At 37.6% G+C, this 15635-nt stretch overlaps 1 protein-coding gene across 1 annotated transcript; it reads right to left on the reverse strand.

Annotated features, from left to right (window-relative positions):
- Nucleotides 1–100: 100 nt before the first annotated feature.
- On the reverse strand, nucleotides 101–12255 carry LOC131797844 (uncharacterized). Its single transcript, XM_059115513.2, has 12 exons — nucleotides 11534–12255; nucleotides 10851–10904; nucleotides 10256–10348; nucleotides 9392–9487; nucleotides 8666–8868; nucleotides 7701–7831; nucleotides 6955–7043; nucleotides 5327–5413; nucleotides 4607–4894; nucleotides 3950–4131; nucleotides 3112–3322; nucleotides 101–2494 (listed from the first exon to the last, which is right to left on the reverse strand). Exons 1-12 carry the CDS (start codon nucleotides 12188–12190, stop codon nucleotides 2327–2329), a joined length of 2259 nt encoding a protein of 752 aa, XP_058971496.2. The 5' UTR covers nucleotides 12191–12255; the 3' UTR covers nucleotides 101–2326.
- Nucleotides 12256–15635: the final 3380 nt, after the last annotated feature.

Below are 15635 nucleotides of genomic sequence, written 5' to 3' on the forward strand. Positions count from 1 at the left end.
TTCGTTTAAACCGATTACCGATTTTAAAAAGCACATCTATTTGTAAAAAGAAAACACTAATAAATTATTTCTGCTCGATGAACGAATTGAGACAACAGCGTGACAGTGAAGATTTTTAATACAATCGTAATTAAATTTAATAACATGCGAAACGCAGATCTTTCCACGCGCTCCTTGGCTATTAGAGAAGAAAACGTTGGCGATTCGTACGTGAATAATTATCAATCTAGATAGTTCTAAAGGGTTTCGAAGTTAAATCGTATCGTTAGGGAGTGGATTTTCTATCGCGTGACTTCACTTCAAAAGCAAAGATACTGAATTTTGTGGTAAGGTGTGTTGACAGAACCGCTGACGCATAACTAATTTGGAAGATACTAGACATATCAATTGGCAGCGAGTTGCACGTCTGCACGGCATGGAAATGTAGATATTAGTTTATTTTTAAAAATTTGCAAACAGCTTTTTGATCATTTCTATACTAAAATAAAAAGTAATGTTTTGATCCAAAAAAATATGTAGCTTATCGTAATTAAAGTTCTGTGGATGCTCATATATATTGCTCAAAAGCTTAATTTAAATTTATGAGCTGTTTACTTCAAATTGATTACATTCAAAGACTTTAACAATACTCGCTCACACCGATTTGCAAATAAAATTACGCCGTATAGACTTAAAATAAAAATTAGCACATTCAGTTTTATTCTGACATATACTAATCCCTTATTTAAATTTCGTGCTTTTACCTAATCTACCGACCACAATCACACTAATTCAGACCAACTTTGCGCAGTGCTAGTTTCACTTACAGCAAAACGTGTTGCGAAAGTTTATTACCCTTTCCGTTCGCCAGTTGAATCTTTCTCATTGATACAAGCCCTTCTCTTCTCCGGACTGTTAGAAATCAGTCCAACCATATTAAATTCATGCAATTCATGTAATATGTGCACACCGTAAAAGTTTTCGCGGTAAAAATTTGAAGTGCTGGCATCCCTGCCGTGTGATTTGTCATGAGTGGTACCAAAATAACCATAATAAAAAATCATAATTGTAATAATAATAATAATAATAATAATAATAATAATAATAATAATAATAATACTCACCAATAATAATACTCACTAATAATAATAATAATAATAATACTCACCAACAACACCGAAACCTGAGTACCACAACACCAAAGCAAGCGCATTCTGGGATGTACCAGTATTTGCAGGAAATACAGAAGTAAGAGCCAACCGAATAGATGTCAGGATAGTTGAAAAGGAGACAGAAACAGTAAAGATCATAGAGATGAGTTGCCCCTGGATAGAAAACAGGAAGCAGAAGAATCAAGAAAAGACCACCAAATATGCACCCTTAAGATGGGAACTCAAACAACAGCACAAGGGCTACACCATCAAGCAATATAACATCATTATAGACGTTTTAGGAGGATATTCGTCAGAAACGAGAGAGAATGTTATACTACTTCTTGGCAAGACAAAAGCTGACAAGACCTTATTTAACATGCAAAAGGCAGTAATATCAAGTACACTGAACATTACCAGATCATTTAAAGTACTTTCATAATAGTTCATTTCAACAAATAAATCCTTATAAAAACATATAATATTAATCAAGTTTTATAATATTTTTATGAAAAGTCTTATTAGCTAATTACTTAAATATAAACAATTTTTACATCTTTTAATATTTTAAGAATTTCAAAAAAATGTTTTTTTTTTTGGACAAAAGCGAACAGTTATGGACACTAATTTTTTAATGAATATAAACAAATTAGATATATAGTTTTAGATGTGTAAATATATATTTATAGGTTTTGTTTTCTCGGTCACAGCTAGCCTGCCCGACTTAACGTAATCATGCCTAGGCATACTTAAGTATATACTGCCTTTAAAAAAAAAAAAATAATAATAATGATGATGATGATGATGATAATAATATCAATTTCAATACTACAACACCACCATCACCACCACTACTACTACTAATAACAATGATAATAATAGTAAAATAGTATTAAACGTATGTCTAAAATGTCCAGAAAAGTAACAACTTCAAACAGTTTATTGCTACGAATATGTCCACACCGTAACTAAAAGATTCGTGGTAGTTACATTAGTCTCCACTCTAAAAAACTATTTAACTTAAATCTGAATAACTATCGTAAAATTTCACACTAACATCAGCATTGCTGTCCAATTTGTTATCACGGCTCTTACTTGGTGTAGAAGACACAGTAAACGTCACGCTATTGTTTTCATTGTTATTATCACGTTATGCAGAAACAAACTTTTAGTCCACACGAGGATTTCCCAGCATTCTACGCAAACTCTTCGCTCATAGAAATTCCACCAGTTGAGTGGCTCGGCGTGATTACAGGTGACCTTTCTTCGTCATCGTAGGCATAATCTCCACCATTAATGGGTGACGAACTAAGGCCGTACGTTGGGGGCAGACGGTAGTTTCTGACATAACTTTGTGCAACGCTCTATGATAAAAGTTAAAAGCGTTCATTGGAGAAATTTTCAATTCAGAGTCGAAAGTAATATGGGATTTTTAGCAACGGTTTAGTTATACTTTTCTGTGAGTGGTCACGATTGCTTATCAAATAAATGTAAGACTTATTCCATCCCGACTTGTTACTGCGCACAAATTATTGCGCTCCAAGCAGTTTGCTTATGTTTTACTTTGAATTCTGATTAGCTCCTCGTGATATTTTCCTTCGTTCTTTGTGGCCATTATGATTACCTCGTTTTTGTTTTCACAACAACATGTGGAAATGTGCCGTGAGATGACGTTAATATCTACGTCTTACCGAACGAATGCCGTCGAGCAGACTTAACAATAATTTAGCTCTCACTGTTCACACTTCCCACTACACAAATCACTTCATTAAAAGGGCACTTCCGCTATTACACAACACGCATCGAGTACCAAGCGCCACACATCATTCGATAAAACATCGCACATCACTCATCACGTACCAGGCACGACACATCAAAAATCACATATCACGCCTGACACATCACACATTCCGCATCACGTATATCAAACCACATATACCTCACATCACACTTCACGTAACACACAGCACACCACACTGACCTGTAAGAAACGAGGACTCGCTTCTGCCAATCCAGACGCCATGTTAATAGACAAGTACATTGAAGGTTTCAGACAATGCTGCTGGATAAACAAGAAAAACAGGATCGTGATAACAGGAAGGGGAAGCATAAAACCCGCAGCGACGAACGACTCCTTCAAGCTTAGTACTCCTGTCATTAGGAGATGGAAGACGATCATTCCAGCTATTATCCTGCAAAAATACAAAATAGAGCGACTTCATATAGAGCACTTTCTTCATGTGAAACTAATTTACCACCTCGCAGACCAGCGAGTTCTTTTCGGTTCATTTCATATAGTGTCTGCGTGGGTCACAAAGGAGAACAGACAAGGGGTATGAACCATGGTCCTTTGAAATGTTACTCATTGTCCGAGGCCAGCTGTTTGATTTTTTTCGTCCAACTGAAGAATAAAAATTGAGATCATGAGACAAAAAGTACCCTACGCTCAATTTCTGCCAGTCTTTCACCCTCCTAAGCATGGGAGGGAGCACCTGCTCATTTCCTGAACAGCGATTAGTAATTGAGCCTATTTATGACCCTATAACTTTGGTTATCAACTTATCATCAAGTTGATCACGTAAATTGGCCACCGAAAGCGTTTCAAAGCTGACGTTTCGAGCGTTAGCCCTTCGTCATAAACCCATTCGCTCTGACAAAGGGCTGACGCTAGAAACGTCAGCTTTGAATCTCTTTACAGTGGCCAATTCACATTGTCAAATTAGTTGCTAAAACCAAAATGATCGTTTTCTACTACCCCACCGACGCAGCACCACAGTTTCTTTAGAAACTTACCCTCTTTATCTATGACCTTAACTTACCTGTTGAAAACTATTGGCCACATCCGCCCGCCAGTACTATACACTGGGATGTATACACAAAGTATCTGGTGCATCCAGGCTATGTAACCAAACCCGAAGTACAACACGAGAAACGGAGTGATGAGAGGAGCGAGGACTGAGTACGAAATGCCCACGATCAGAACAAACAAGTGATCTTTGTACTGCAAAAGAGGGTCGATGATAATTAGTCTCTTACCAAAGGGTAATGACATGTTACATAAGTCTATACCGAAAAAATTCCGGTACCCAGGATATCCAGGCTAAAATTTCAGTGATACACAGACCTATGTCCACCAGGAAGAAATCTCCAGTTACCCTGGGGTAAAATTTCAACTCACACAAAAAATTCGAAGCTTATGTACAAGCAAGGATCGAGATATCCCGGTTGCCTTATAAATACACAAGACTACTTGTAACGCACATTGAAATCTGGCGTGTTTGCCTTCTTTTTCACGAGATAACTCTCACTTTTAACTTTACAATTAATAATTTCCTGGTGTTGGCGGTACAATAGCTGTCAACCGTTTCCTCAGCATCAGAGAAGAATGATTAAACGTTATCAGAGCTGTTAACTGAGAAGAGACTTTTGACAACGTTAAGAAAAAAAAATTTGCGTAAGTTTTAAACAATGCATACCAGTCGATCATACATGGCATAGGGTGGTCTCCAGGCCGCCTCGTCTTCTCTTGGAGTGTGACAAAACCACTTCCGTTTAATAGGAATGATAATAAGATAAAAAATGCGCAGAAGCTCCAGTGACGTCCCAGTTAGACCACGAAACACGATGTAACAGATAAAGAACGTGGCCTGCGCCGGCAAGGACTGAGCCAAGTACTGCGGTATATCCTCAGGTTTTCTCAGTATTTCTTTAAATTTTCCGAAAACCGCTGCCCCGGCGGACAGAAAAAGGAATTGATTGACAATCTGTAGAGGCACAACAACAATAAAGTTATTTTCCATTGATTCAGGTGTCCAAAATAATCTCAAAATATCTCGCTTTTGGCTAACTTCGCTCTGGTAGTGGTCGAGAAAATAACCACTGGTTTTCAACCAGTTGGCCGCTTGACTCTTATGCAGACTTTACGGATCAATCTCAGTATCTGGGCAACTGGCCATCTTCCCCTCCTCTAACTCAACAACAGTCAATTGATAACAAGTTAGGGTTAATGATGGGTTAGGGGAGGGGTGGGTGGGCAGTTACCCAGATACTGATATTGATCCGACTTTACAATACCTTTCTACCTTAGACAGTGCAAAGCTCAAAAGCAAAAGAGATCATTATATGGAATTTTCAACTCAAACTGAAGAAATTAAGTTAAAAATTAGAAAAATTATTTATAATTTTGAAAACATTACCACAAAAATGAAAAGTTTTCCCAGGACAGACTTGTCCACTTCACTCTGTGAAGCAAGGCCCTCAAGTCTGGTAAGCCTCTCCAGAATCTGAAAAAGGAAAAATTCTACTAAATCAAATGAGAAGAAGGAAGGGAGGAGAGGGTGGGTTAGAGTCAATCTGTCTTATACAAGTAACAAGTATCCTGTCAACTGGGATTTATTAAACTCTTAAACTCTTTATGGTTTCTTAAAGCAGTGATAAGCTCTAATGGCAGGGGCCACTTTGATTGGTGTAATTTTACATAATACAACGGTCAAATGTAATACATAATGGTAATTGGACTGAGTGAAGTCCAATTCCGTTTGTAATCATATGAGTGATTGACAAAATCGGATGACTGTGAAGCGGAAGTCCGATTTGTCAATCATAAGTATGATTACAGACAAAATTGGACGACAAGAAGTCCTGTTACCAATTAATTAATCATAACCATTTCAATTTCTGAAAAAACAAATGCACCTTAAACAAATACCTCTAGTGGAGACAATGTCTTAAGTCAGTCCCGAGTACGATTACAGACAGAATTGGCCAACATGAAGTCCTGTTACCAATTAATCATAACCATTAAAATTTCCGAAAAAAAAAAAAACCAAAAAAAAAAAAAAATTTAGGACAAACATCTCCAGTAAGGACAATGTCTAAAGCAAAATGTTTGGAAATTTCCCTGACTTTTTACAGGGTAAGTGGTTGTTGCTATGGTTATTGTGATCAATTCTATGATTGGTGGATTTAGCTGAGTGGACTTTATATGATTGGCTGCTTCAACTGTCTGATTACAGGTGTCCAATAAAAGCCAACTGTCTAATTACACTGTCCAATTACAACTGTACAGAGTGATTAGAGAAATATAAAGCAGCTGATGCACCAATCACATTTGAGGAAATTGTAATGGTTATGATTAATGTGCAAATGGGACAATTTTCGCCAGTTATGCAATGCTTTTAGGGAAATCTGACTGTAAACCACAGCCACACAACTCCATAAAAGTACTTTGTAATGTCCAAATAAATCTGAAAAAGGTAATAAAATTAAGGGAAAAAATCTTAAGACTTTTTGAACACAAATTTTACTCAATTGCAGGAGTATTATGTTGATGTACCAGCTTGCCAAAAAAGTCTAATCACCAATACCAGCTTATAATCCCTGCAAAAAAACTTGCTTTAGAACGTCTGAAACTACCCTGACTCTGGGCCACCTCTTTGTCCTTACAATGTTTGGACATGCACAGATGTCCGACTGCTGTGTTTTCTTTACCTCGGCTCCACTTCTGTTACAGCTCCTTAACCCTTTCACTCCCAAGTTCTAATTAGTAATTCTCCTTACTATCTGCCATACAATTCTTATGATGTTAGTTCAGAGAATTTGGTATTGGATCAACTAATAATCCCATAATTGATATTCTTCTCTATTCTCATCACCAACCTGCTTGATATTGTTTTGATTTTGTAAGGAGAAATTTTGTCTTGGTCACTTGTGGGAGTGAAAGGGTTAACTGAGTTGTACAAGCAGTTATTAGGTATAAACACAAACAAAAATGTCTTATTTAGATGAAATTACTTGACCAGCAAATAAAAGTGACTCTACTTACCAATGGCAGGATAGCAAAGAAGATCCACAGTGTTAAACTGGATAAAACCCCTTCAATGATCCCTCTTGCAAAGTTATTATAGCTTAAAACTACCAAATGACAAGATAAATTGAAAGATAAAAAAATTAAGTAATTCTCAGGCAGAAAAGTTCTACCTCGATGTTAATCAAACAGCACAAATAATGTGTACCTATTTTTAAAAATATAAAATTGTTTCATGTACATAGGTGCATTTTCACACAAAATTCCAAAAATCCTATAGCAACAGTTTCCTATTTTACAGACAAGTGTCTAAAATTGCTCACGAATGTCTCAAGTTGGACACTAGTGTCTAAAATTGGAAAATAGTAAGTAAATTCAGACAGCAGCCCTTAGACCTGACAATATTGGTTGTTAATAAGGATAGATAAAAATACTGTTTATTATGAAAAAAACTACAATTACGCATCAATCTCTTTCAAGACTCCAATATTCAGTAGTTCACCAGCTCCTCCATAACTCCAGCCTTCAACACTTCTATCTTACAGCTTTGTCACCAATTAAGGCCAGCTTTGATGCAGTTATGCCCTTAAGTTTTAATAATTTAACCCTTAAGGGTAATTATTTTTTTCCCCTTACACATTCACCAAGCAAGGCAGCTTAGGATCATTAAAAAAACTCCTTGTCATTACCATGGAAAACATATAAAGGACTCGAAAGAGAGTATGTATGCTGATGTTGGGTTGTGTACTGGTTAAATGACTCACCTGCATCCAGCCAGGGAGCTACTTTTGCAATATTCTTTAGTGTAATTAAAGCTGAGATAAATCCAACTGGCACTGCCCAGAAAAACACCAAAGCAAATATTGCTGCATAGACCAGACCTGTGCAAAATTTCCTAATGGAAAAAAAGACAGGTGTGAAAAAAAACTGACATTAAGAGGGTAAATTCGAACCATTTGAATCATATCACTCGAGCACAGCTCTTTACCAATAATCAAAATCATATAAAAGATAGTAGCAGCAACTGATGTTCAGGTTGTGGAAAGTTCTGAAACATTTGAGCCAGTTGGAAAATTTCAGAACCCCATCTTTTAGTCTTAATCACATCACATCTTTGTAGTCTCTTTTTTTTTTGCTGAAGACAATAACATTGTATGATTAAGTTTTAGGAAACATGGGTCATGATGTGCCGACTAATCTCAACAAGTTTATCTAATTTGACAGTGGAATTATGCATCTGGAATTTTCTTGTGAGAAAATGCACTGTAAGTTATGCATATTTATAGAGTGACTGAGATACTTACTATAAGGGCTGATTGGTTAAAAAATCTATCATTTATTATACTTATAAACAATAAGAAAATTGAAACATTTAATATTTGTTTATAAAAGCATTATGAAATACTTTCTATCTGTGCACTAGCATAACAACCCATTTAGAATACTTGGAGAACACTAAAAAAGTTTGTACATGACAATTGCCTCTAAAACTTTTCTGTTATTCTCCCAACATCCTGCAGTGGTTATTGCCAGTAAACCCATGGAAATTGCAGCCAATCGCTTATTAAGTAAAAGAGGAAAGATAACTTGAGTTTTATTTAATCCTTGACAAATACTGATAAGCTGAAAAACTCTGAGAGCTTTAGTCATAATTAAATTTCTTTAAAAATTTCATACATATCCTTGCTGTATAAAAACTATACTAAATATACAGTGTCTGAGTTAATACCTTCGCCAAAGACCAACCCCAAGGTTGCCCCAGATGACATCTGTAACCCCAGGTGCTGGAGTTACATTCATATTCAAGGAATAGTTGTCCCATCCTATTTGCACTGCTGTTGTTGCCATACGCAAACTTCGGAATATTATGAAAGCACATGGATGAATGTTGTGCTCTTGGTTCATTTCGCTCTCTAGTTTGCTCTGTAATGTCTTGGGAAAAAAAGCAGAGACATTTGAAATAGTTAGTTACATAAATCATGTGATGATTGCCTGCCTGACTAACTGACTGACTGACTGGCTGACTGAATGACTATGTGACTGACTGACTGACTGACTAAATGACTGGCTGACTGACTGACTGACTGACTGACTGAATGACTGAATGACTGACTGACTGAATGACTGAATGACTGAATGACTGAATGACTGACTGAATGACTGACTGACTATAAATGACTGACTGACTGAAGGAATGATATTTAGGAGTGGTACATCAGTTTTCTATAAAAATTTAAGTTGTTCTGCATCCACTGCTTTCAGTTTGATTGGAATACACACTGTTCAATGGCTTATGTGCAAGCTGCTTGTCAGATTTAATTGGCTGTTTTTTGCTTGAAGGTCAGCTTTCATTTCTATAGAAACATCAGGGTTTTTGAGTTAAGAAGGTGGGATGGGATGGGGAAGGAATCTTACTCTTGTCTCCTATGCCTTTACTTTAGTAAGAATAACTTACTGTTAAGTCCCCCTCATGTCGGGTGATAGAGTCAAATTCAGTGCCACAAGGATGTGAATGATGAGTTGGTCTTTCTCCAGTCAATTCATAAACTGCCTGAAAGTCAAAAAAAAGACAACAAAACTGTGCAAAAAACCATGGAATGACATGATACTGCAGATGCATGTGGACAAGTATGTGTTCAGTAAAAGGATCATGTGCACTATAACTAAGGTAGGTTATAAATTTGGTTACTATTTTAGCCAATGAGCTAGGAAATACAATGGCCTAATCATCAGCATGCTTGATTCCAAATCAAGGGTTCGAGACCTGAATGGATCACTGAGTTCTTAGGCAAGACAACTTACTTCAACAAAGACTCCCTCCACTCAGTTTTAACATTTCAGGGGGGAGCCATGGACCAGCATCCTATTAAGGTGGGGTAGATACACTCCTAGATGCTCTATGCTTCAGAAAGCAGGGATAGGCTGCAGCAGTTTTCGGCCACTTGGCCTGACACACTAAACATGTTCAATGTGTCAGTACTTGGCTAACAACAAGTCAGTGGTGAATTGATCCTTCCACAATACTCAACTGATGATGAATGAAAACTTAATTCATACATCATCACTAGGAAGTGCTCTCCTGAGGAGAGCCACTAATGCTCCACTGAAAGTCATCTCACTGATAAGTCACTGCCTCAAGAGTAAACTGACACCTTGACAACGAGATTGGCTGACTATTACTCAAATGTTTGTCAACCATCAATCAACTATCATCTGACTCAATTGACCCCCTCTTGGGTGACTTTTGGCCCACAATTGACCGACATGTATTGACCACTACATCAATCAACAGACAATCCTAATCCTGGTTATTACTTACTTTAGAACGTTCAAGTTTCCACACTAGGTTGTCATGTTTTTCAATCAATGCCTGCCATTTCCTCAGATCTTCAATCATAATTACATCCTCAATCTAATGACAAAATCAGATTTAATGTAATTCAATAATCATCCAGTCATTTTGATTAAGGCAACTTTTAAGATGGAGCCTCTCATTTGCCTATTCATGGCAAATCTCAAATTCCCAAAAGCCACAAAAACAGAGAAAAGTTAAGGTTTTCATGTGCACATGATATTTCTTCATTATTCGACTAATTTATTTCTTAAACCTTAAACTCCTGAGAGTGACCAGCATCTAATTTCTCCAGACAATATCAACCCTAATCAAAGATTAAGGTCACAAGAATAAAGGAAATGATCACCAACAAAGGAAGCTCTTGATTGTGAAACAAATTCTCCTTGTCAGCACCATATGAAATGTCTAGAGAACAGTATGGAGAATACACATACTGATATAAGGGTACAAAAGGGTTAATCCTATGTATTTACGGACAATAAAGATACCTGGGTGTTAAGCACTGTACACAAGAACTGTTGCGATTCTAATTATAAAAAAAATAATCAACTAGTCACACCTGGTCTGGAAAAAGTTCTTCAAGATAGCTTTTCATGCTTTGCTCATTTTGAAACTATAAGGAGTAAAAGAAATCAAATAATAAGTCTGACAAAAGGGTAAAACGTGAAACATTAGCTTTAGAAACTCTTTATAGAGGCTACCTCACATTATCAACTCAGTTGATAAAATCAATTCATCTAAAATGGGTGAGTCAGACAGTAAGGAAAATTACTGTAAAGATATTGGGAGTGAAAGGGTTTTGGTTGCAAGGGGTGCTGTGGTGGATCTAGAAATTTTTTTACAAGGTGAGGGGGGGGGGGGGGTGTTTAAACTTCAGAAACACCTCTTTTTTAATTCTACACTTGAGCACAAATAAGGTCAAGTTTCAAGTTTCAAGTAAATTAATTAAAATTGCCTCTGAGCCATTATCAATACCAAACATTCTTTGACCGATATTTCAAGAATTTCAAAGTGAAACTAAAATGCAATTAAGTTGTTGGAGGAATTTTGGTTTCAGACAACATCTACAGGTCTGGTGGGAGGTTTTGGCAAAAATTGTATAAGGGATTATGATTTTTTCTGAGGAAAAAATTTTTTAGTTGATAAGTTTGCCTATTCTCATCGCTTGTTCGCCAGATGATTTACTGATATTGTGGAGAGAAATTGCTTAACAATCAGGCGCGAGAGATGCCGTTTGATTACCTTAACTGGTAGATCCCTAATTAACACAGCATATTGATAGCCTTTTCCGCTGCTAAGATATTCCTGGCGATACATGATGTACATTTTCCATTCCTCGTAGAGTAGATAGCAAATAATAAAAGTGTAAAACCAGGCAGGAACAACGTGTGCCCAGACTTTAGACGACTCATGTTTTATGTTTGAGAGAGCAACCCTGTCCAAGCCATGCAGGCCCTCTCCACCGAAATAATTCAACGGAAGAAGGACTGCAATACCGTAAGGCATGATCACCAGGGATATTTTGACGCACAAGCGCATAAATCGCATGTAAACGAGCGCGTCAATCCCCGCATAATAGAACACATCATCATCATTGGCCATAAAGGCAGGAATTACCCACGCGAAAAACGAATGAGGCAGTTTACCCAGGGGAAACATCACATCCAACAGCAGCTGACGTGGAGAGTAAATCTGCTTGAGTCTCGGTCGTAAGAACGAGAATAGACCGAGTGCGAGTAAGGATATCGAAAAGTTGATAACGAGCGACGAGACGAACAGATTCGTGCTTTCAGATCCATCATCGGTACTATTGTTGGCTTTATTTTTTTCCAGTGATTTGAGTGCTGTCTCTCGCAGCTCTCCTAGCGTTTCTTTTAAATAACTGGCCATTTTGGTCATTGACAATTATGAATCGAAACAAATTAGCAGACAGCTGGTTCGAAAGTTGATCGCCATAATGATACAATTCTTGATCAAGAGACTAGGACCTAGGGAGAATCCGCTGACAAGGAAGCTGTGCCAACATCATAAAACGCACGCGCGATGCCTGTCGCGCGAGTCGCGCTCTTGATTCGATCCCAGTGAATGGATAACGTGACATGGGTGCAAAAGACCACAAGTAGAGGTTTATGCTTACATCTTTGCAGAGTAATTAAGTAGGCAAGACCGACAACACCATCAGCATCAACTGAAACTCTTATTCGACGGATCTCTAAGGATGCCGAACCCTGGTCAAGTAAAACCGAGACAATTAGAGTGGGCACTATTTTAGCCGCTTTGAAATCGTTTATTACAACTGACGCCGACTTTCAGGCTCTAGGCGAGAGCGAGGGGTCAATAGCTTCCTTCTGATATCGCCCCATTTCTCCACACCGCTCTCCTGAACCACGTTCGTTGTGAGGAAGACTAGAGATGAGTTAGACACTTGATTAGTTTTACAAAGAAAAAAGGCATCGGATAAAAAATTTCAGATGAGTTATGTACACCTGAGTGAGTTGACATCTGATAAGAGTAATGTTTAAAAATTCAAAAATTTTATTTTATTTAAAGAAACGTAATATATATTTGACACAAGCGTAGGAAAAACAAAAACCATTATTCCCCCCACGCAAGTAACAGATCAATAACATCTTTCTACATCATAAGATCAAGCTCAATGTACATCATCTTTCTTAATTATGTCATTTCAGTCGTTAAACAAAAGAACCTGTTGCCAGTCACCGTGAAGTGATCGATTGATTCTGTGGTAGAGCAGAATAATTTCTCCTATAATCAATAACAATCAGTTGGCTTAATAATCGTACATCAGATGGTTTGTCGGACATGATGCATGCAAAATACTCCAATTATTATTATAATAATTATTCTCGTAATCATCATTATTGTTATATAGTTATTGTCCGCAGGTACAATAGTTCCCAAGATTCGTTGAGAGCGTAGACACCTGCACATTTCAAACCGCAAGGCCTAACATCTTAGACAAACTACTGTTTTTACGCGTTCAGACTTCGCAAAACAGTTAATTAAGCTTGGAATAAATTCGAAATGTGTACCAAAGAAGCGCGCGGAAAGCACCGCTACTGTTTATCACGACCACCTGCCGATGTATTTCAAACCAGATCGCCAGGATCGATTATGACCTTTCATGCAGCCAATAACGGCGCGTCAATATTTTCTTTACAGGAGAATGACAAGAGACCACTTACAAACAATTGTTTTATCTCCTTATTTTTTTTTACAGTGAACGTACAGAACCATACTTCCTCCTTCCTGGCAGTAAATCATTTTGCGTTCAAACGGACAGCAGCACTTCATATGAGTGGTTGTTTATAAACCGCTCGCCGGGTCTAAACAGTCCGTAGGTTTCGGAGACATCATCCACTTCGCGGCTTTGAGGAATTGAGTTTTCCCGTCAGCTTATGAGCTGTATTGAAATCATAATATTAACGGAAGTCTGTAAATATGCGAGTCGCAATGTCGGCCTTGAGTTAACAAATTCAAGCTTTAGATTTATCCGGTGTCAGTTTTTAGAATTTATCGGCCGGTGTATGTTTTTCACTTTCAATCTGACAGAGTATCGAGAAAAATTAGCTGTTAACGATAATTTGTGATCATCACTTTTGATGGCGAAAACACGGGACAGTGCTTTCGATAATTTCGATAATGATAGCACAAAAAGCGAGGACGAATGCAGCGACGATTTCTCTCCAATCGAGATTAGAAATTTCGGAAATAAAAAACGACACCGCAAGAGAAGCGCATCCTTACCATTCATCGAAGGAAGCAATGGTGGACTTTGGAAAGGTTTGGTCGCCGCGAAATCGAAGGAAACACAGTCTGTAAAATCTAAAGTAGGTAATTCTCGAGGTGCCAGGATGGGGAATGAGTGGAAATCGGATTTACACACAGATGAAACGATGGAATTATCAAATCAAAGGTTGCAGGATGGAAACCGTCCCACGAGAAGAAGTTCGAGCATGCCTGAATTTTATTCCAGATCAGACAGTGGAAAAAAGGTGTCGCATCGCAGGACCGTAGGGAGCGGGCCAAAGACGAGGAATAAAACTGATGAAACCGTAGCGAGGAACTTAGAACTTAGTGACGACGAAAGTAAAACCCTAAGACTGCCGATAATATCTGGCGGCGAATCTTTCAAGTGGGCAAATGATCAAAATGGGAACCAAGTAGAGTCCTCGTCAAGGAGATCTCCAGAAAGCACCACTTTACAGCGAAAAACATATCTTCCTCATATCAACTCAAAAAACGGAACTTTCTTCGTGAAATCAAGGTATTCCGAAAAATGATCCAAATATAATATTTTGCCATGTATGTAACATGCTATTAAAAAAACCCTGTGTTTCATAGAAAAGGCAAAAAAGCTTAGACGACATGAATGATGTTTTGCTTACGTGACTCGAGTGAAAATCTGCAGGTAGGGTATAAAAATCATCTTTACAGTTTGAATTTTCAGAGACACACGCTGAGAATGTTTGCTACGTACATATAAAGGAGAACATCTGCCTGGCGCTTTCAACTCTCCAACTGTTCTCCAAGAAAACATTGAATCGCTTTAAGGAAACGTACATGCAAAATATTCTTGTACATGAGTGGACCATTTGCAAAACATCGTTATTATATTCCATCTCGCTAATTTTCAAGGTAAAATTTATCTGCGTAATAATAGTTAAGCGTAGTATTTTAAATATGTACTGCCGCGCGAAAGAGTTAAATATTTAAAGAACGGTTTAGCAATAGATTAGGTTGGTTAGCAAATGTTTATGTTAGCAAAAATACGCAATTACGTAACATGTACTACCTGCAGATAGTAGTCTGCGAGAGAACTTTGTGACACCTTAATATTTTTAACTGCAGTTTTTGCTCTAGGGCTGAGGAAAACTTTGACAACGAAGAATTTCTCGGTGCATATCCTTCTTAAATATAATCTCCAGTCACCCGCTTACAAATAACCCTCCCAAAGTTGGATTTTCATCGAGTGAGAAGTTCACAAAAAAAAGCTAGCAATGTAATCGCTAGGTAGCTCATTTTTATGCTTGGGTTTCTTAAATACCCTTCTGATCACTTGAATTTATGCTCCACTTACGCAATTTTTTGCGAAAAAAAAGCTCAGGACAGTATTCAGTAAGCCATTTTTTAATTGGACCTTCAGGAATCATTGGTTTTCATGTTATATTCCTTCAGACCAGCTGGCGCCGACATTTTCATTCATACGCTAAACTCACGGTTTGCAAAACTTTGCGCATGTCCGACAGACATCACATCGGAAACTTTCATTACTTTCATACAATTCCGATCTCTTTCGGCCGAGTTCATTTCATGTCGGAGG

This window comes from Pocillopora verrucosa, chromosome 14 (assembly GCF_036669915.1).
Source record: "Pocillopora verrucosa isolate sample1 chromosome 14, ASM3666991v2, whole genome shotgun sequence".
Lineage (NCBI taxonomy): Eukaryota > Metazoa > Cnidaria > Anthozoa > Scleractinia > Pocilloporidae > Pocillopora > Pocillopora verrucosa.